At 41.7% G+C, this 20,450-nt stretch overlaps 6 protein-coding genes across 6 annotated transcripts; 4 read left to right on the forward strand and 2 right to left on the reverse strand.

Annotated features, from left to right (window-relative positions):
* Positions 1–299: 299 nt before the first annotated feature.
* On the forward strand, positions 300–5,892 carry LOC144469728 (uncharacterized). The gene is made up of 5 exons (XM_078180302.1): positions 300–410; positions 498–559; positions 2,383–3,282; positions 3,910–4,426; positions 4,709–5,892. Exons 4-5 carry the CDS (start codon positions 3,926–3,928, stop codon positions 5,303–5,305), a joined length of 1,098 nt encoding a protein of 365 aa, XP_078036428.1. The 5' UTR covers positions 300–410; positions 498–559; positions 2,383–3,282; positions 3,910–3,925; the 3' UTR covers positions 5,306–5,892.
* Positions 5,893–6,071: 179 nt separating this feature from the next.
* LOC144470068 (uncharacterized) lies at positions 6,072–7,960 on the forward strand. The gene is made up of 4 exons (XM_078180876.1): positions 6,072–6,509; positions 6,570–6,972; positions 7,049–7,355; positions 7,412–7,960. The coding sequence occupies exons 1-4, from the start codon at positions 6,248–6,250 to the stop codon at positions 7,838–7,840; spliced, it is 1,401 nt and encodes a 466-aa protein (XP_078037002.1). The 5' UTR covers positions 6,072–6,247; the 3' UTR covers positions 7,841–7,960.
* A 169-nt stretch (positions 7,961–8,129) lies between these two features.
* Mrpl39 (mitochondrial ribosomal protein L39) lies at positions 8,130–9,844 on the reverse strand. The gene is made up of 3 exons (XM_078180303.1): positions 9,581–9,844; positions 9,259–9,393; positions 8,130–9,201 (listed from the first exon to the last, which is right to left on the reverse strand). The coding sequence occupies exons 2-3, from the start codon at positions 9,267–9,269 to the stop codon at positions 8,184–8,186; spliced, it is 1,029 nt and encodes a 342-aa protein (XP_078036429.1). The 5' UTR covers positions 9,270–9,393; positions 9,581–9,844; the 3' UTR covers positions 8,130–8,183.
* Positions 9,845–10,243: 399 nt separating this feature from the next.
* On the forward strand, positions 10,244–11,004 carry Polr3k (RNA polymerase III subunit K). The gene is made up of 2 exons (XM_078180305.1): positions 10,244–10,705; positions 10,865–11,004. Exon 1 carries the CDS (start codon positions 10,377–10,379, stop codon positions 10,701–10,703), a length of 327 nt encoding a protein of 108 aa, XP_078036431.1. The 5' UTR covers positions 10,244–10,376; the 3' UTR covers positions 10,704–10,705; positions 10,865–11,004.
* Positions 10,907–11,698, forward strand: Tcs1 (Threonyl-carbamoyl synthesis 1). The gene has a single exon (XM_078180304.1). It carries the CDS (start codon positions 10,907–10,909, stop codon positions 11,633–11,635), a length of 729 nt encoding a protein of 242 aa, XP_078036430.1. The 3' UTR covers positions 11,636–11,698.
* A 143-nt stretch (positions 11,699–11,841) lies between these two features.
* On the reverse strand, positions 11,842–20,223 carry Lili (LMBR1-like protein lilipod). The gene is made up of 9 exons (XM_078180301.1): positions 19,832–20,223; positions 15,072–15,336; positions 14,892–14,995; positions 14,678–14,804; positions 14,543–14,611; positions 14,348–14,477; positions 13,923–14,268; positions 13,619–13,850; positions 11,842–13,543 (listed from the first exon to the last, which is right to left on the reverse strand). The coding sequence occupies exons 1-9, from the start codon at positions 19,889–19,891 to the stop codon at positions 13,305–13,307; spliced, it is 1,572 nt and encodes a 523-aa protein (XP_078036427.1). The 5' UTR covers positions 19,892–20,223; the 3' UTR covers positions 11,842–13,304.
* Positions 20,224–20,450: the final 227 nt, after the last annotated feature.

Below are 20,450 nucleotides of genomic sequence, written 5' to 3' on the forward strand. Positions count from 1 at the left end.
GGCTGATTCCAGAAAAGAACGCCGCGTTTCGGGCAATTACGAGAGTGAGGCCACGTGAAATTGCTGAACGATGGCCGCGCCGAGCAATAATAACCGAACTGGGAATCCAACGACGAGGAATTCGAGGAAAATCACGCACACGCGCGCACCACGCTTTCCCTCGCGTTGGAAAAACGACAAAAGATCGATATACCGAGGCTCTGTGCATGAGTTACGAGCTAGTTATGGTAGCGCGGGAAATCTTCTCGCAAGATAACTAAATACTTATTATACTGGCACAGCTGTATCATACTTAACGAATTATGCTTACGCCTTCAAATTAATGATAGAATAGCTGTAAAGCATTTTTTTTATAATGGGACCACCATAGCAATAATCTATACAAATAGGACAGTCATTTAGATACGAAGGTAGTGTAAACTAAAAATATAAAAATCACATTTAGGATGAGATTTCACTGGTTTTCTAAAATAATTCATTTAATATTAATATTTCAGTCTTTCAAGAAATTTCGGCATTGGACGAACTTGGAGCATCCTGCTAGCCCAACCCGAACCTGGTACTTATAACAACAAGACCGTTTAACATTTAACAACGCTTGCGCTGCAAAGCTCTATCGCGCTTTGTCTTAAAAATCATTATCGCCGTTGCTAGAGTAAAACGCGGCTAAAAGTATAAACGTATCTCTGAGAGGTGGACAGGGACTTTTAAAAAAAATTTTCCTCGACTCACTCGCACCGCGGTAATTTGTTAGAAATCTGTGTTTTTCTTCTGTCGCGCATCGCTAAGTGGTGAAACCCACGAATCGGATTTTGGTCCGGAACGCGAGCGAGAAGGAAATTCGTGTATGACCTGGTGCCACACTCGCGCGTATCTCCGTGAAATTAAACGATTCGTGTCGGATTCTACACATGTTAGTCGAATCGTTACACTTCGCTTGCTAAAGGAGAGAATTCTAATAAGAAACGGTGAAACGATCGTTGGACGAGGATCCCTCGCTGATCCTCGACTCGCTTCTAGCGCTCACAAGCGAAGTCACGGTGAACAAACTTGTCCATCAGGGACGAAGACCGCGGAACTTTGATAGACAAGCTCCGCCTTTGCTGAAATGGACACACCGGGCAATCTGAAACTGCGGGCCAGAGCGGCTGACTTAATTAGTGTTTACTCGTTTGTTGGCCTTTATTTAAAAGTAATCGATTCTCCGTGAAACGCGTCAAAGTTTCACTCGGCCGTTGATAGATAGTTCCTCGATAAGAGGCTCCGAATAGTCTTAATTACCGCGTCACGCGTCCGTCACGCTCGCGTTTATTAGCAGCCGCTAATTACATTAGGCAGGCAATAGAACGCAACGTTATCGTGCAGCTGTTGTCGGCGGCGCACGTGTCCGGTGTTTAGTAGGCGTTTGCGATTAAATCGTATATTACGCGCGTAAATAATGAAAACTTTCGCCGGCCAGTGTCCACGAGCTGGTGCGGCGCGCGCCGCAGCACGATCATCCCGCTTGGATCATTCTTTTCCATACTAATTATTTTCGTGCGCGCCATTAGCTGATTAGACACGGCAATCTCAAGGGGAAACCGGAGGGTGCGCCATTCGTCATTAAACGGTTCCGACATCGGACTAATCTTGTCGAAAATTCGTAAACTTTGTAACGCAGCTCGCGAAGAATCGCAGATAAACGGGATCCTTTTGATGCGTTAAATCGTTCGTAACAATTTTGAAATTCAATCGGGTTATCTGACTGATGCAGTTATTGTTTGGTACGATCCACCGGTAACAAGTGTCGGCGCATTTGCGGCATGCATTATGTGTGTGCACGCGTCCTTATGCCAGTAATGGAGGGTTGTTCGATTACAGAGTGGGGGCCGCACGCACGCATGCATTTCCATCATAATCAACCGATCGCTTCGCCGTCTACTCGCCTATCACCGAATATCACCTCGCTCTATCTTTTCTGCATTGTCTCGTGCGAGCGCACCTAGAATCGTTATATTCTACAATCCACGATCTATAACTTAATCCTAGAACAAATCTGTTCCATTTTATTATATGTTATTTCCGAAATATAAAATACGATGTATAGCACGAGTTAAGAGAACAAGGGAAACCTCAATGTTTTAATATAATATTTACACGTTCGCAGACAATTTAGCAATGTCGTGGAGTTGTTCTAGGGTTAAATACGTTCGAGCGCCGTTTCAAAAAAATTAATGCGTGGCTTAAAATGGAACGAACAAATTTCGAACTTGTGCCAGTGTTTTCTAGTCGCGAGTTACCGAGACGACTGTCTCATTGTTAGGGAAAGACTGCGACATGCTCGAACTCGGGCTTCATCTAGAAACAAACGGATCGTATAAAATTATCATTGAACTTTCGCAGGTTTTCGGGAAGGATTTGGTTCCGAGAAGCAGATTGAAACGGGACACCCTGTAGATCCTGGTCGGCTGATGTTGACATGCGCGAGCCGTGTCGAAGATATGCCCGTGAAACGAGCGTGCCGCGCGCGTCTGCCGTGGCCTGGTGGCTGTGCGAGCTTAGGGAGAGTGCGCGTTCCTGATCAGTAGCACACTTTCATCGCGGCGAGGAAAGTGAGCGAACGAAAACGTCGCGGGCCAGCAAGAGCAGGCAAAGCGAAGAGTCGAAGCGAAGAGACGAAGCGAATAGGCGAAGCGAAGACTCGGCGTCTCCGGCCTCGGTTTTGGCACGGCTGTCGAACATTGGAACGCGACTGCACGCGTGGAACGCGTTGCGCTCGGCGTCGATAAACAGAGACGGAGAAAGCAAGCGAGGGAGGAGCGGAGGTTGGCGGCGTAGGTTTCGTCCCGCGAGGAGAAACGTCGCGGACGTCCTCGGCGTCTAGACCGAGCGACGGCCTTAGACGCGTTGTCCCATAAGCCCCTCGAGTCGGCCGGCTCCTGCTACAAAGTCCTCGGGAAAGACCGGATCGGATCGCTCGAGAAAGTCAAAGACGAGAGAGGCTCTGAGGGAAGTCGCCGCAGAACGAGTCCTGGTTCCTCGCGACGTTTGACCCTGAACCCGTCGGAGCAAAAGGATTGCGAAACAGCAGCGAAATTTGTTGGCGGCCACATGGCCTGATTAGAGTCGAGCCGATGATTCCGGGGGTCGATCCTCTCCGAGAAGGGTGACTCACGGTGCTCAACACATTGGCGTGTGCTACACGATACTCGCCAATAGTCGGCAATACACGCCGATGCTCGCGACGCAGCGGATGAGAGCAAGAGGCGAGGACGATCGAATCAGCACGCGAGCTCGCCCGACGTAAGGAGCTCTCTTCTCGTTTTCACGGCGACTCGATACGGTTTTCTCTTCGATTTTGTGCTCTTGTTTGCAAAGAATCCTCTGGTTCAAGATGGCGGATGCTGTTGCATGCTCGATGCGATCAGTCGCGGACAGCCGATAGCTACGATCCGCGTTCACATTTTATAAATATCCGGGCTCCGCCGCGCGTTTTCCTCGACCCTAACCGGGAGAGTACACAAGCGTTTCTGTGAACGAACAGTGTGTTTCAGTTTGCTTTGTCGCGGTTGCATGACGCTTTCTTATCTTAGATGCGCGTTAAATTAATCGCAGATTGCAGAAAGAGATATAATATCGTTCCTTAAAGGTATTCTCAATTTCGATACGATATTTTTGTATTCTGGTCGTAGACTGAGGTACTTTGTTGGGATTGAAAATTACTCTGGAATGCGTCAAATTTCAGTATGTTCTTTTAAAAAATGCCGCCAATCCAGTTTCCCTGCACGAATATCGCATTTCTGAAACTAAACATTTCTCGAATTGCTAATTCTATTCCCTTTCTGCAATTATCGATTCGTTTGACCCTTGATTGGATTTTGGAGATAGACTTAACAAACGCCGAGGACAATATAGTTGTTCGTTTCACAGTTGGTGAACAGCAGCGATGAGCAGGAGCAGCGAGAACGGTCTCTCCCTGGCCACGCCACCGGCGATCCACGTGGGCCCGATCGTGAACCCGGGCACCAATGAAACGATCTCGATCGTAATCCCGCTGTCGGCCCAGCTGGCGACCGTCAGCAGCCAGAAGATCGAGAAACCATGCAAGGATTGCACGAGGGACGTGAAACCTTCGTCGCGTCCGAGGAACGACAAGACGAAGGGCTGTCCTTATCCGGGCTGCACTCGATACGGCCGCGCCTTTTCCAGGGCCCACGACCTCAAGCGGCATATACTTCGCCACGAGATGAGGAAAGAGAAGCTTTCCAGTTACGAAAATTCAGCGATGAAACCACGGATAAGCGAATCGGAGAGTATAGCATACAGACAAGCAGCCTGGCCCGATGACATGGGTCATCGAGAGAGCAAGTCTTACAGTTGTCCGCAATGTAAGAAGAAGTACACCAGCGAGATGAAGCTGAAGGCTCACATGAGCTGCCACGAAAAGGTATACCGCCGCCTATGCGATCTGTCCCTTGCGTAGGCAACCGGAATGCGCGAGGTGCACAGGAGACGTCTGGTTGCCTAAGCGAGGGGCGAATCCTCGATATATGCATACATTCTACTGCGAATCTTCGTAAAAAATTCCTGCCATCGAGATATTAGATATTTTTATTGATATAGTCGGTTCTTCGTACGTTCGCTGTACCAAGATCCGCAGTCTAATAATTGCTATATTCCACGAAAGTCCATCAATAGTTTTTAATCTCAAATTCGCTTTGTTCGCCAGTTATCGGATAAGAACGTGTGTGCCCTGTGCGGGACGTGCTCGAAGGACGAGATAGAGCTCCAGGAGCACATGAAGCGGCATACGGCACACTTGTTGGACGCACAGTCGGTACTGTCCAAGGTGGAATCGGAGAAGGAGCAGGGCGAGAAGGAGGACGACTTTCTGCTGGAGGAGATGTTGCTTCTGCACAAGAATCCTCGGCGTTCTCTTCAATCCGACAAGCCGAACGGATCCAAGATCCGCTGCGACTACTGTTCGAAGACCTTCAAGACCAAATGGACGCTGAGTTCGCACGTGGCAGCGCACGAGGGTCGTTTCCAGTTCGACTGCAGTCAATGCGGGAAGAAGTTCGTTCGGAAGAGTCACTACGAGGGGCACGTGCGGTCGCACGAAGCCGCTAGGCCGTACGTCTGCGAGCAGTGCGGGAAAACTTTCAAGGAGCTGAAGCATAGGCGAGAGCACACAAAGAGAAAGCACCCATCAAATCAGAACGCGATACAGAGCCTGCTGGACAGCATCAGCCCCTGCGCTTCTGAAGAGTTACCCGTCGATCAGACTAAGTTTACGCTCCTCATGCCGGTCAACTTCTCCGTTTAAAAGCTGCGAAGCCATGATCGCTCTTTCCTCGATAGGACAAGACTCCGATTTTTATGATAATCGAATTAGGTACTCGAATGGACCAAACAAAAGTTTCTTACATCTATTACTGTTCCTTGGGGAAAGCATCCGGGGATGCCACCAGCCGTACCTAGCTGTTAGACTGTTAGACGGTCGTTCCGTTTTATTTCTCGTATAGTACAATCTTTTCTCCCGCTTGCGTTGCACGACTCGAGGACCAGCCGCGATACTGTCGAGTACTGGACATCGGTTTGCACCGTAGCAAAGAGGTTCCGTTGCTCCTGAACGTTTCGTCGGGTTTCCACGTCGCGCTACGTTATGAGGGGAAAACACCGTATACCGAGTTAGTAACAAAGATTACTACAATTGGTAATAACGCATTAAGTTCTGTCGTACGATTATGTTCTACTTCCATGCTCGCAGGGTCTGTATATATATTCGTTTCGTCTGTAACTTCGTGCCAGAACGAGTAACACACCCATACTCGCGCACGCAAAACACATACAGACAAACACGCAGACCAAAGACAATCTTGATTCCGATCCCCCCCCCCCCGATTTGTAAATATAATTCCAATAAATCGACCGAAAGATACATGTTATTTTCGATAATAACCAATGATCTATGCGTTAAGTTAACTTACCTGCATCGCACATGTAACAAAGTATACATAAAATTGCAAAACGAGAGGTCGAAAAGAGTGATCCGACCGCGCGTCCAAACGTTACTCACTTTGTTTCGATATCTTTCTGTCGGACATTTGTAGCTTTTTAAAATTCTTCTTTTTAGCGAAAAACACCATTTTATCGAGCATGAATAAATCGAAGGCGGCGTTTTAGCGAAAGTCGCAACCGCTGCACCAAAGGGGGCCAACGTTCTTTGAGATAGAAGCAATCCGTTTTGCATGTTTTATTCCTTTAAATGAACGCGCAGAAGCGGCAAAAGATACCAGCGATAAAATGCGATGAGCCCGAGTTGTCGCAGCAAGATACAAGATGTTTGCAGAAAATCAACGACCCGAATTGCCGGGAATACACGTTGGACACGCTTCCGCCGGAAATGTTGGAAATGATACTTCGACTGCTCCCTTACCACGAGGTGGCCACTTCGGTGCGCTTGGTTTCCAGGTGGTTTTACGCTTGTATCCTTATCTTTTCCAATGACACAGCGGTTATCCTTACTCGTTTACTCTAGAGAGAAGAAACGTTCCCTTTAAAATTTTTCAGACACTTTTCTATGGTAGCGGCGTCAGCGTTGAACGCCGCGTTTCTCGCTGCTGGTGCGAGGATAGAGGCCCTAACGGGTCGCGTGAAACAAACCTTGTGGCAGGCGAAAAGGAACACGAAGATACTGGCCTGTATAAAGGCCCTGAACACTTTCGAGCTGATCGAAGCGCAGTACAAGCTGCTCAGAGCCGTGACCTGGAGGTACACGCATCCGCCCGTAAGACATCAAAGGTTCCCAAGGCTATGCTTCTACGCGGGCAGCTTGCTAGACAAACTAAACGATCTGCTAAGCCAAGTGGTGAAATATCACACGTGTCTCGACGATTCTCGCAACGTGTACGCCACCGCCATCGTCTTCGTCAGCGTTTGCAAACAGTACATGTACTTCTTTGAGAAGGTCTCGGAGCGCAGAGTCAACAGGTGAATTATCTCGTACCGGATTCCTTGGTCTATCTTAACAGAAAAGTAAGCTAAAACTGGAACTGAATATCTTCAGATCCGTGCTAGTCTCCGGCTGCAAAGTTGTGGACATCCTAGATTGTCTCGTGGAGGGCAGGCAAGTGTTGTTCTCGGAAATAACGAAAAACCGATCTGGCAACTGCATGGTCAACATGAAGCTCAAGTACGTAATGGCACGCGCCTGGTTTACCTGTCTGCCTATTTCGGACAACTCCGAGGGGAAATCGTGGCGGGACGAGCAACGTTTCATGTACATGAGGCTGCGCCGTTTGGTGGGCAGTGTAAACGAACACCTGTTCTATACGAGGCACTACAAAGACAAATTAAGTTTGCAGGTGATATCGGTGGTTAAACTCAACCAGTCGAAACACGCTCATGTTCCTATCGTTTTCTTTCCTAGATTCCTCTCCCGTTTCCAGTGAAACCACCGCCCGCGTCCACGTATTCAGGATATGGAGAATACGGTGATCAGTTCTTCTATTACGGCAACATGAATAAGGACGCGTATGACAGCAAGTTCGTGAACACTGCGAGCTCTTCGAACAGCTCGCTCGACACCAACCAGCGAATGTTAAAGGCGCCGTCTTTCGACTTGGTGATCGACATCGAACTCAAGTGCAGCCCCGAACTGGCCCCGTACGCCAGTCGAGTGGATCTTAAATCGGATCTGTTTGAGACCTATCTCGAGACCTATGAGACTAAAAGGTACAGGAACCAGCAGCTCCTTCTCACGATGTCAGTGAATTGTCGTGCGTCGGTGGCCAACAGACTGCCAGGCACCTTCGTCTGGAAATTACGCAGTCCGCGGTGCGTGGGGAAAAATTCATAACAGAATTTTATATTATAATTTTACACTATACGGACTCTTGTATTTCTTCTGTATTAACTTTTATACTACTAGCTATGTACCTGTACAAACACAAAACAGATTTAATACTAATTGTTCATTAAGAAAGTAATATGTTGGTAAATGCACGTACCTATGTACGTAAAGGATGTTCCAACAGGCTAGAACATTGAAAAATTTCTTTTATTCCTGGTAACATGAAAATATAATCGAACAAATACTTAGATGTCCATGTTAGGTGAAACATCCTGTACATATAGAGTAACCAGAATAAAGAGGATCAATTATATAATTTTATTTACACTATGCCGTTGAGATATCAAAATTAATTCGAAACAGATATTTTTTTAGGTGATGACATTTCTGATGACGTTTTTGATGACATTCTATCTTCAACTGTCTTGTGCAGCCAAATTGTTTTATTCAGTTTTTCAGCACGATTTTCTAATAAACTATAAGCGTAATGATTCAGAAGAACTCCTTTGGGTAGAGCTACACCCTGAAATCTGTAAATACCCTCGGTCCGCGGCACCTTGTGCACGGCGGTGATCGTGCAACGGCCAATTAAATCAGTATTCCCTACCATTGGGCCCTTACTAATGTCTATATGATCTTTGGCTCTGTACAGCACCAACTTATCATTGTTCGCTTTTGCTATGTTTGGGATCTGTTGCACTTTGATGGGATTGTCTTGAAATATTTCCAAAGCAATCTCTTCGGTGGTTTCCAGCCTTTCGATGGGGATTTGCTCATTCACCAGTTTCAAGAACTGAGCCGACAGGGCCCGCAGTTCTTGTTTGGTGGGCTTCCAGTCTGGCAATTCTAGATATACGTCATGTGTGAAACTTCCTGTCTTTATAATTGGCACTGGGAAACTGTGCAAATGGACTCTGACATCCTCCTTAAACGAAGTGTCCACAACAGCACCCAATAGGAATGAACATGTACGCCAAAATGCTTTGTTCACAGTAAAAATTTTTGGACTCTGCAGATGCAAGAATTCCAGCTTACAATTCGATACGAGAGGTCTGTGCATATCCCATGGCGATCCATCCACCAAGGAAAGAGCAGAGACTTTGACAACACCCTCACTGATGTGTCTAGCACAGTCTGCTGGCGTCGATAGGTTCTTGTTCATCATAAAGCTGATCTCTTCCACCAAAGACTGGTATATTACCTCTATTTTCTCTATTCTTCCTACAGCTGACTTCTGCCTTTTCTTTTCTTCATCAAACAATAGATTCCTCCTTTGTCTTGCCTCAGCTTTTGATATTGTACTTTCCCATCTTAATTGTATGCTTGACTTTTGGACTCTCAAAGCACCAAAACAAAGAACTTTACTTCTGAAAATAATTTTTAATGTTATGTTAAATTATAACCTTTTTTTACAAAATTCATACCTCTGAAACATATTGGCGTAGAAGTATATTATGCAACTAATTTATAAGATAAATAAATGCTGCATCTGTGCACAGATACACTTTTAATTTTGAGCTCCTTTCACAACAGCCTTTGGTTTAAAATCCGAAATACACCTAGAATATTATATCGAGTTACTATGTGAACGTGAAGAAAATATGACATATAGAAACAGAATTTGATTTATCAACCAAATATATCTATTTATTTAAATGTCATTTTAAAAAATGTTATAAATTATCGGCATCGCATATGCACAGGTTATGTATTTAGTCATAACCCCTCCACATTATTACAACTTACTTAAATTTATCCACTTTGATGATGCATAAAGTTCATCACGTTTTATACTCGTCTATGTACCACGTTAGTACTTTACTTCATCCAAAACATCTTTCGATTTATAATGTTTTAGCATTTTTATTTAAAAATAGCAAATTCCACCAAATTTGTTACATACGAGTACCTTACATGAACTAACGTAGACACAGTGATGGAAATGATTTAATATTTGAGGATTTCCTATCTCAGCGCCGTTTAAAGGGAGTAACGAATTTTTGATAGGTCCACGCTTTGTCCATACTGTGTTGTGCGACCACACGATAATAAGTACATACACATGAGTTGTGACGGCACTATTATATTATATTCTCCGATAAATAGCGATGAGAGACAAATTCAAATGTGAAATGTAATAAGGCGGATTTCTATTTCATTGGCTTTTGCTACTTGGCCATGCCGCGCTGCATTTAGGCTGTTTAGTTAATGTTAAATATTTTATGAAGTACAAATTTTCTTATCAATTTCTTCAAATTTAACAACGTTGCACTTCACAGTCCGTCAGGTTTGTTCGGATTGGTTCAGGTCTATGTTATCATGCGTATATACCATTATGTATTGTGTATATTGTAGATGTTGTCCATTCTAAAACTTGTAAACACTACGTTTTCAGGGTATCACGTGTGCTTGCATAAAAGATATACATGCACGTATATGTAAATTATGAAAACGTAGCCAAGAAACTATGACTACTTTACATGTCAGCGAAGGAAAAGTTAATTCTTATTGCTGTTGATTTTATCATGTTGAAGTCAGTAAGATGTTAATGTTTTGCCCGACTTGTGGTAATATGTTACGAGTAGAAGAAGCATTGGGCGGATTACGTTTCGCTTGCAACACGTGCCCTTATATTTACAACATAGCAAGAAGGCTGAGTAGTCGCACGTATCCAAAGTTGAAGGAAGTAGACGATGTTTTAGGTGGAAGTGCAGCTTGGGAGAACGTGGACTCTACAGACGAAAAGTGTCCAAAGTGTTCTCATTCACGGGCATATTTTATGCAAATACAAACACGGTCAGCGGACGAGCCTATGACAACATTTTACAAATGTTGCAACGCCCAATGCGGTCACAATTGGCGCGATTAGAGGTACAACAATTAACAATAAATAATTATAGTGCTTCAGAAGTAAGTCAACCGTTAGAAACATATTTCCAAAGCGAGAACTATTGAACATGAAACTCCAAATATTCTTACATCATACTAGTGTTGCTGCAGAAAATTAGTAAAACAGTTTATATTTTAAAGGTGCCGTTTGGTCTTGCATATAAAAAGAGACGCATATCTAAAATGGAGCAGTTAGGTCCGATTGGAGTTGTTTCTGAAGGTGCAATAGAGGAGTTAAAACAATTAGAGTCCACGTCCAAGCATTGGGTATCCAAAGGGAAAAGAAGTATATCAGTGGCTGTTAAATTACTTCAAGAGGGTAAAATCATAGCACTGGCAACAGACACAGTATATGGTCTAGCTTGTTCTGCATTGAACAACAATGCTATCAGAAGATTATATGAAATTAAAGGAAGAGACGAAAGAAAACCATTATGTATTTCTGTCAGTAGTGTTAAGTATATTAAATATTGGGGTGTTGTTGATCATTTAAATCCGGATTTACTAACATCCTTATTGCCTGGGCCATTCACATTTGTATTAAAACGACAACCGGATTTAAATCCTAGTTTGAATCCAGGTATCGACACTGTAGGCATAAGAGTTCCAGATAATAGTTTTATAAACTGCATTTCACATATAGTTGGACCATTGGCATTAACAAGTGCAAATGTCAGCAACAAACCCAGCTGTTTGTACCCAAAAGAATTTGAAAATCTGTGGCCTCAGTTAGATGGAATATTTTATGATGTACAGGAATCCAGTGGGAAGAGTGAATTTTATAGAAAAGGATCCACAATAGTAGATTTGTCAGTTCCAAATTATTATAAAATTATACGAATGGGAGTAAATGCTGGTTTATTAATTAATAGATTAAAAAGAGTTGGTCTGGAAATGCTTGTCTCCGATTAATTAATATGTATGATAATATTCTGACTAATCAATAAATCCACTAGGAATACAATTTATAATTTATTTATTCTTCGTTTATTGTTAACATTTCAATATGTATAAATTTAGAATTCTATATTCTACTGATCTATCAAAATTTTATATTCCATGCAAAAGAGGTGAAGTTAAAGTATCTTTTATTCTTTTAATAATCAGTGTACAGCGAATTCTCGGACGAGAATCTCAATTTATTACAAATAGATCCACAATGTGGCAATGTAGTAACAAATATTAAGCAATAATATCAATCCTGAGGTATCTGTCTAATTAAATTTGTTAATAGTTCATTGGTGAGTACATCATTGCGTGTGCAAAGTTCAACAACGTTGTATTGTCTTCTTGACGATATATATATATATATATCACATAATATGCTTGTAAAATATTATTCGTTTACTTGTTAAAGAAACATAACGAGTGTTATAAAGTAAACATTAAATATGATCGAAAGTCGAGAAGTACAGTGAAGTAAATAAATAACTTTACTTAATTCAAGAGTCGAGCATTCAGTTATAAACTAACAAATCACGAATCAGTCGGAACGATAACATTTGAATTTTCTGCATGTTATCATTATGCAGTCTATATGCATCTCAAAATGCGCATTATTTACTTTCCTAATATGACTAATGCATTTGTATTCGAGATACTTAACAAATTCCTGCAATAATGGTCACGAAAGAAAAAAATAATATCAATGAAATGCATTTAAAAAAAGTTACTAAACCGATACTACTATAATAGAGCACAGTCTATGCGAGATTTATGTTATTACTTTATAAAATTTTTTAATTTAAGTTCTAGATTGGGCTCGCACTGCCCAAAACGATACTTCTTAATTGCAAAGGAAGGTGTATTTTTAGGAAAAGCAAATTATGCATATTCAATTTAAAAGATTGATTCAGTAATGATCCAGGGAAATCAAATAATCAAAGTTTCAGGAAAAAAACCAAAGAATTTGTTTACCAGAAACGATAAGTGTAACGTAGAAATTTTCTATTACAAAAAGAAGCGTTGCAGAAGAGAATAACAAATTCGAGAGTCATACAATAATAAATTTGGACCTTAAATCCGATGTTTTGTGAAATACGTATCGTAACATGTTCTGCATGTTAACTGCAAGAGAGTATCCGTTAAATACATATGTATATATGCGTGTACATACGTGAACGTATGATTTGCTAGAATCATAATCGCATAGTTGCTCGACACGTGCACACATTTTGTGTCTTTATCACAATACTGCGTTGTCATTGCTGTGAATTAATATAGTTAATTAACTCACATAAGATTGGTATGTATATTTTCGATAAATAATGATTAAAATACCGACAAGTGTAATAAATAATCGATGCAGCTATCTGCACACACGCACACGCATAGAGATGTATAACAATGTGAATAGGTGTCACGAGGAATATTTGTTAACTGGCCTCTCGTTATATATTCATCGAAGTCCAATTTAACATTTTTCATTCACATAACTCACTCTGCATTATTCATCCTAAAGTCATCAAATAGAACTTCATCTTTCGCATCGCGCACGTACATACCGCAACTGTCTGTGAGTCTTTACTTACTCTTTTAATGCTAAATTCTACATATTTCTTCTGATTTACAATAAGTCAGTCTAGTCTTCCTTCGGAGAAAACACTCCCGCCGGGCCTTTCTTACCTTCGCTTTTAAAAATTCCTATCAAACTGCTCCTCAATCTCGCGTAGATCTCTTTACGAACTGTCGCCGTGAATTTGGTCGCGAGACAAGTAATCGCCGCCGTGGCGAATATTAAATTATAAAACAATACTAATTTGAAATTACCGAGCCACTCGATACGCCCAAAATCACCAAGCAAATCAAAGTTCGTCATACCTACGAACAGATAATAGATTATTACAAATCTTCCAATTAATAATTAGAACTGTTCGAAATTATCCATGAACGTACCTAATATCCGCGACAGCAGCGGTAACGCGGAACTCAGCACAAGAAGTAGGGCACAGTTCGCGATTAGGTGGGTGAGAGGAGTGGAATGAAATCGTGGTTGAACTCTTCTAACTCCTGGAAGCGCGTACAGGCCTATTGCGCTTGTCGCTGCCAAGTACAATATCACTGCCACCTCTACAGTTGCTCCGATAGGACCAAGCTTCGACAATGAACTGATACCTAAAGTAAATTGCTGAAAAGAATCGAGATTTTATTACGTACGTCCAAAGCGATTCTGAATCTTTCAAAAAGATCGATTACCAACCCTCGTACTCAAGGGTAGTGCCTTTATACCGATGAGTAGTTCTAATGTGTTTTGAACAGCTAATAGAGCTGTGGCAGTGGAAAGTATGAGTAAGGCTAGCATGGCCAGAGGGTAAAGCAAAGTGCGCCGAACCCACCAGGTTCGCCTTTGCTGATCTAGCACTTTTCTCCGCTTTTGGATGTCTTCCAATCGTTGAGACAATCCACGTTGCAAAGCACCATTCCTTAAACACATTAGGCTCGGGTTCACGTTAAGAAGTTCATCATCTTCGAGGATTGAACACGCTGGTATGGACATCGGTACTGGTGAAACATACGATTTTCCCGTTGCTTTCGCATGCTCCAATCTGCAGACCAATAAATATATAAGGCAATATTACAGGAGATCAACAATCGAGACGGTAGGGAGTATTATCGATGACCAACCGTCTCCTAATACACTCCTCTTCTAATCTGTACGCAAAGAACTCTTCGTCTAAGTTCTTTAGGAACTGCGGCTTCACGAGAAAGGAACCAACCACTCCAAATAATCTTACAAATCCCACAGGTGTACACACTGTAGAAATATTTTCGTTAAAGAATTATAACGGTTATTCTGTTGTGTGGTAAGTCTATACTCACGCAACAACATGACAACGCCGACAAAAGAAACGCAGGAATAAAGGAAAGGCAAATAGTATGTCCACAAATCTATAACATGAAACAAGATTATATTGTTGAGCTTGAATGAAGATAAACTAATTTTAATCCACTTACTGAGCAATGTGTGAAGACTGGACTTCTGATGATCTATAAGTGCTGATAAAACATATGTCATTCCTAACACAAGCGTTCCCAGCAGACAAAGAACGGTGACTGTTTCATACACTCTAGCCATTACACCCTAAAAACAAAAATAGATGGTCAAATTCTGTTTAGTTCGTTTTATTGTCATAAAAAAAAAGAATTGGACAGAAAATGGCTTTCTTACCTTCCTGTATCCCACAAATCCCTCAGACTCTGTGAATAAGTAGGCAAATGGTAGAAACACGAATAAGGACAAATTTGAAAAGAGAAACACATGATTCCATAGACCTAGTTGTTTACAAAAATTTCAAATAATTAGAAATCAAACAGGAGGGTTCTGTCTGGGGAAAATTTGTGGTGTTACCTTGAATGAGTGAACTATTCAACCATTTGACGTAATAGCTGTTTGGATATAAAATGAGAACTTCGTTGCTAGCGATGGAGACCGGAAGTAGTAAGGTTGCCCCAACGGAAACCGCCAAAGCGACGGTACACAACCAAAGACTAATCCTGTAAACTGTAGCTTCATCTTCGTCTACGGAAAAGTAATCCTCGCGATCCCTCCGGCGAAATTTCGCGATCAAAGCGTAACTGGAGACGTAAAGAACCAGGAAAAGAAGCAGGAATATCTGAAACAATGGAACAGTTTCCTTATCACCCGGTATTAAAATTGAATGATTTGTTAAGATGTTTAAATCTAGCTATAAATAATATGGGTTTTCAAACTGAAATGTAAGATTCATTCGTAAATCACACGAACGCTTAATAATCTTATACGGTATCTACATATATCTGCGTGTACGTGTATCTCTGTGTGTATGTTCTTTCAGTGCGCTCATCGAGCGTGCAATCTGTGTTGATCTGTGTCGTATTACACTCGAGCAAACGCAAACTCAAAGGATCTGCCATGCGTGCTTTTAAATGAAAATTATCTGTACGCGCTGCTGGCTGCCGACACGCATCATAGAATCGCGTCATTTAATTTCCATCCAGTCAGTTATTACCAAAACAAACGCATTCGAACGTATACGAGAATGCTGTTTGCTTTTCCTAGAAGTAAAAAGATACTTGTTTACTTTTCAGAGTCAGAAGATTTTCTAATCGGATTCATAAATTCCATTGTAAAGTCAGTTGCGGCGAAGCTGAATGTGTACGCCGTGGTATAACACGAGTATATGCTTATACATGTATATGTACAATAGCTTTATTGATGATACGTATTCTTACGATTGTCAGTGATAGGTCTAACAATGAAATTTCCAATCGATCAACAATTACTTAGAAGGAGATGTTTTTGCAGACATATTTTTGTCATCAAAGAAAAAAAGTGTTTCCGATGATGTTGTTGTAAATAAAGCATAAAATGTGTCGAGGATGGTCGAGTATCCTCTTAACATGGAACGGAACACCATTACGTTTATTGCAATGGATATTAGCAAGCTATTAGCTTGAATGGCTTTTACCTATATTCAGGTGAGTCGTTCCGTTGGCTCGAAGCTTGATTGCGAGTAAAGCGCGCGGAAATGAGTATATGAAAAACAGTGTCCAGAAATTTTAAATATCATTCAAAAGAAGAAAGAGATACGCCGCGTTTTGAAAATTCGGCTTGTATGCTCGAACAGTTTGAAATATGCTCCAAACTATGAATGTCTGTTACGGACGTTCCATGCTCCAAACTGACGAGCCCGTTAAGCGCAACGATCCCACCTGAATATAGGTACAAGCTATTCAAGCCAATCGAAGGCTCAACACTAATAAGAGGCTTCCGTGTACATTGCGAGCGTTAGTATCGTGCTCGTTCACATTAATTTTTCATCTCCCTCGCTTCTCTCGAGCATGTAACGTGAGATATACGACACACATATTTTCCAAGTGATAAGCGAATTAATTTCGTTTCCTCGGAATTGATTGTTTCGGAAACTATGCACGAAAATTAAAGAGATTTTCAGTCAAGAGAACATTCGCTCAAAATTAAAAATGCAGGGAAGAGTTGAAATTTGGTCTACAATATTATCTATAAGTCTGATATCGACGACTTGTTTCTAACACGTGCTTCATTAATTCAGAAGCATTAACTGATTCGAGATTGGCGTCGTTATCGTTACACGCACTCGACACGCTGATTAGTTTGTAATGCGGCTATGGTTGCCACGTAGTTGAAAACTGGGCTTTCAAGAACCGCTAACAACAAAGTGCGTTGTCCTCGGGGAATGAAAAGCATGGTCTAGCATACAAATCTTGCACGGTCCACCTATGTTAATCTTCTTTTATCTATATTTATCGTTTGTCGTTCACCTGTCCATTTAGATGATCTATGTTAAGCGAAGACAGTGCACTGAATACACTGAAATAATTCGAACGGTCAACTGATATTTGGCTTTTAAATAGTCTTTTGTTATGTACAGCGCCTCAGTTGGCAGGGCTTATGTGAGAGCTGAGAGCTGAGACCGAGATTAGTTGAGAGATGTTTTGAGCGCATCCGAAACAGTTTAAGAACGTTCAAAAACTTCGAATCCACGTTCCATTTACCGTTTGATAATAGCTCAGACTTATTAGCAGAATAACTGTTTCATTACTTTCGGCACCGTTTGTACTGAAAAATACAGTACACTCTGTACGAGAAGTAAGATGCATATTAGGGCTTTCGGAAGTTTATAAATAGGACGTTAACCCTAAAATTTATAATATTCGACTACCGAAATATTATGTCGCGTGCCGTCGTATCCTTTAATCGGAATTTACACTTATTCTTTCAGATGTGTAAACGTTCTCGTATTCTATATAAGTGCAATCGAATTTGAAAAAAGCACTACGTACAAAGTACTTATTTTCAAAAAACAAACCTTCTTGAAAATATAATATAATTTACAATTTATCGAAAATCATTGTTCTAGTATTCATCTTACAGAATCGTACACAAGAGCTGCATTAATTACGTTGTCGAGTAAATGCGGATCGAATACTCTTAGTACACTTGCTTTTCTTGCCATTGACAATGCCAGCAACATTGTACTTGTACACAATTGAATCCAATAAAGATTGAAGAATGAATAAGTGTCAGATGCGATTGAAGAATCGCCCGACTTGACCTAAGCACTGCTTGACCCGACTTCGATGTCGGGGGTAGCCGAGTATCCACAAGCTTTCGGGACTCGACACAACCCGACCCGAAGCTGGAGTACTCGAAAATTCGAAGTACCCACCCACCTTTAACGTGTATGCATATAGAGCGTATTCACGCGTAAATTATAGCAGTGGAAATGCCCCTTATGTGTATAATTAGGTGATATGCAGAAACCATGTTTGACATTAATGAATGAGTCAACGATACAGTTCGGTTAAAATCTGGCAATGTAATTTCTCGATGCTATATTCCCTGTTTTCACCAGATGTTATTAAATTTAGTTCGATTTATATCCAAGTGCCACGAAAATTTCATATGCGCGTTACTTTAACGAAAATCGTAAAGCGCGTACGGAGCTGACTGTGTTGCACTTCGATCCGTCAACACGCTGCTAAAGCATCGAGAGAAGAGACGATAAGATTGTCGACACGTTTCACAATAGATCGCACGTGTCTTTGACCGAGCGAACGTATTTTTAGCATTTCTAGATCAAGAGCAATGCAGCTAACTTGTCAGACCTAAACGGTATTCTTTACGACGATCGGAGCGATCGTTTAAGGTTGGTTTTTATCGCGGCCTGTTTACTAAACACGCGCGTATATATGTATATATAAATATACCAACACGCGGGTTTATATCTTTTCCGGAGAAAAAATAAACAGAGCGTTGTTGTCGAATGCTTTTGCGAATTAATCTGGAATGCGCTCGGGCTGGTGAAGATGCAGCCCGCAGTGCTGAAAACCACTTTTTACGAGAGGACACGACCGGTGGAAGGAAAAACCGGTCGAGGATCAGAAATAACGCGTGGTCAACGACTTCTTCGCGTGAAAGTATTGGGAAAGCATACCGTGAACACCGGTCTTCGTTAGGGATTCTGTTTGTGTCTTCAAACGTTGACGATCATCCAGTTAAATCGATTAAACATAAGTACACCGAAGTCAAGGCTAAATACCGTGCACGGAACTATGTATGGTCTCTCTCTCTACAGTCCATAGTAGTCCGACGTAGCATGGCTCGTTTGATATATTTACGATTGCATCACGTGAAAACGTGAGCGCGATATAATATCATTATGGGTTTAAAAGTTAAATCGATCGGTTAAACAGATTCACGTTACCACGTTACCAACAGGTAAATGGCCAAACTACGCGGTGCTTCCGGACAGCCCACACGCTCGGCAAACAGCATTACCCGTGACGTTTTTCGTCTGGCAACTTGAACCTTTTGCGTAAAAATGTCGACGTAAACACCGACATCGGATAGAGAGACACTTACATTCTATGTATTATTACACCCAGCGAGTGTAGCGAAATAACGAGTCTCCCAGTTCCTGCGGTAATTAAACCAGATTATCGTTCATCCCAAATAGCAGGATGATTGGAGAATAGAAAATTCGACAAGTCCTATCAATGCTTTACGATAGAAATTGCATGAAGATATCAACAAATGCCAGTGCATGCGAGTGCGATCACATTTCAGTATTATTACCACGGCCACGTATCAACATATCAACGTCATTTATTGCTTCCCTCCACATAAAAAGACAATACAATATTCTTATCTCTGCAGTTTATACAAAAATTACGGTAACAACAATATATCTTTAATTGTCAGACCTTGGTAAAACATGTAAGACTTTACATACGAGTACAAGATTTACCAAAATTCATATTACGTTTTTTCTATGATCCATTATGTTTACGCACTTCGTGTTACCAATGCGTGTATTTGTAACTAAACGGAAAAATCATGCAAAGAAATTTATAATTGCACGGATGAATGTTACTTGGGCGGTTTAACGTTTGGAAACATCGGACTGATTTTTGTCGCTTTGATAATGGTTATGACAGGAATCAAACCTAGTTAAAGTAAAAACGGTAAAACTAATCACGAGGGAACGTGACGAACGCAGGAACGTCGCAAGATGTTTCGGGATCCCTCGGTATCGGTCGGTGGTCAATAAACAAGGGGGGAATGATCATGAACGAAATCGTACTCACGATGTTCTCTCGTACGGTGTTGTGAAACAATTGTTCCCTCAAGTCCGCTTCATCTTCCATTTTCACCTATTCGTCAGTAAATCTTTTTCGGTTAAATGTACCGATGTTAGCGACATCTTATACGAATAACCGTTCCTGGAGATACACCATGCCCAGATCTTTGGGAATGACACTGGCATTCACTTCATCAAGGGAGCTCTTGCTTTTCGCGATCGATCGCAAGAAGCTACACCTTTTATTTCTCTGTGAAACGAAAATCACATTCCTGTTCGTCAGCCGGATACCCGTATTATGTTCACGTAACAAACCTGACGGACGTAGTCCCGCTGTTACGGTTGGCAGTCTACTGCAGACTACTAAGCTACTAAACCGATGCTAAAAAGCGATCCATGCTTGTATGCGATTGTGTGTATGCATGCACATACTAAAAACGGTGTGCCGTTTTCTGCTTTAGTCATAGACTACTTACGCTAGACGGAAAACTGTTAGATGTCGCAGAGGTGGCGTGAAATGCGAACCGTTAAGAAGTACGACAATATAAACGAGCTGATAAAATTTTATGAATCGGAAGAACTATTTTGACGGTGTCGCGTGTATTTTCGTATGCCCTTGTACACTT

The sequence above is a fragment of the Augochlora pura genome, chromosome 5 (assembly GCF_028453695.1).
Source record: "Augochlora pura isolate Apur16 chromosome 5, APUR_v2.2.1, whole genome shotgun sequence".
NCBI classification, from domain to species: domain Eukaryota; kingdom Metazoa; phylum Arthropoda; class Insecta; order Hymenoptera; family Halictidae; genus Augochlora; species Augochlora pura.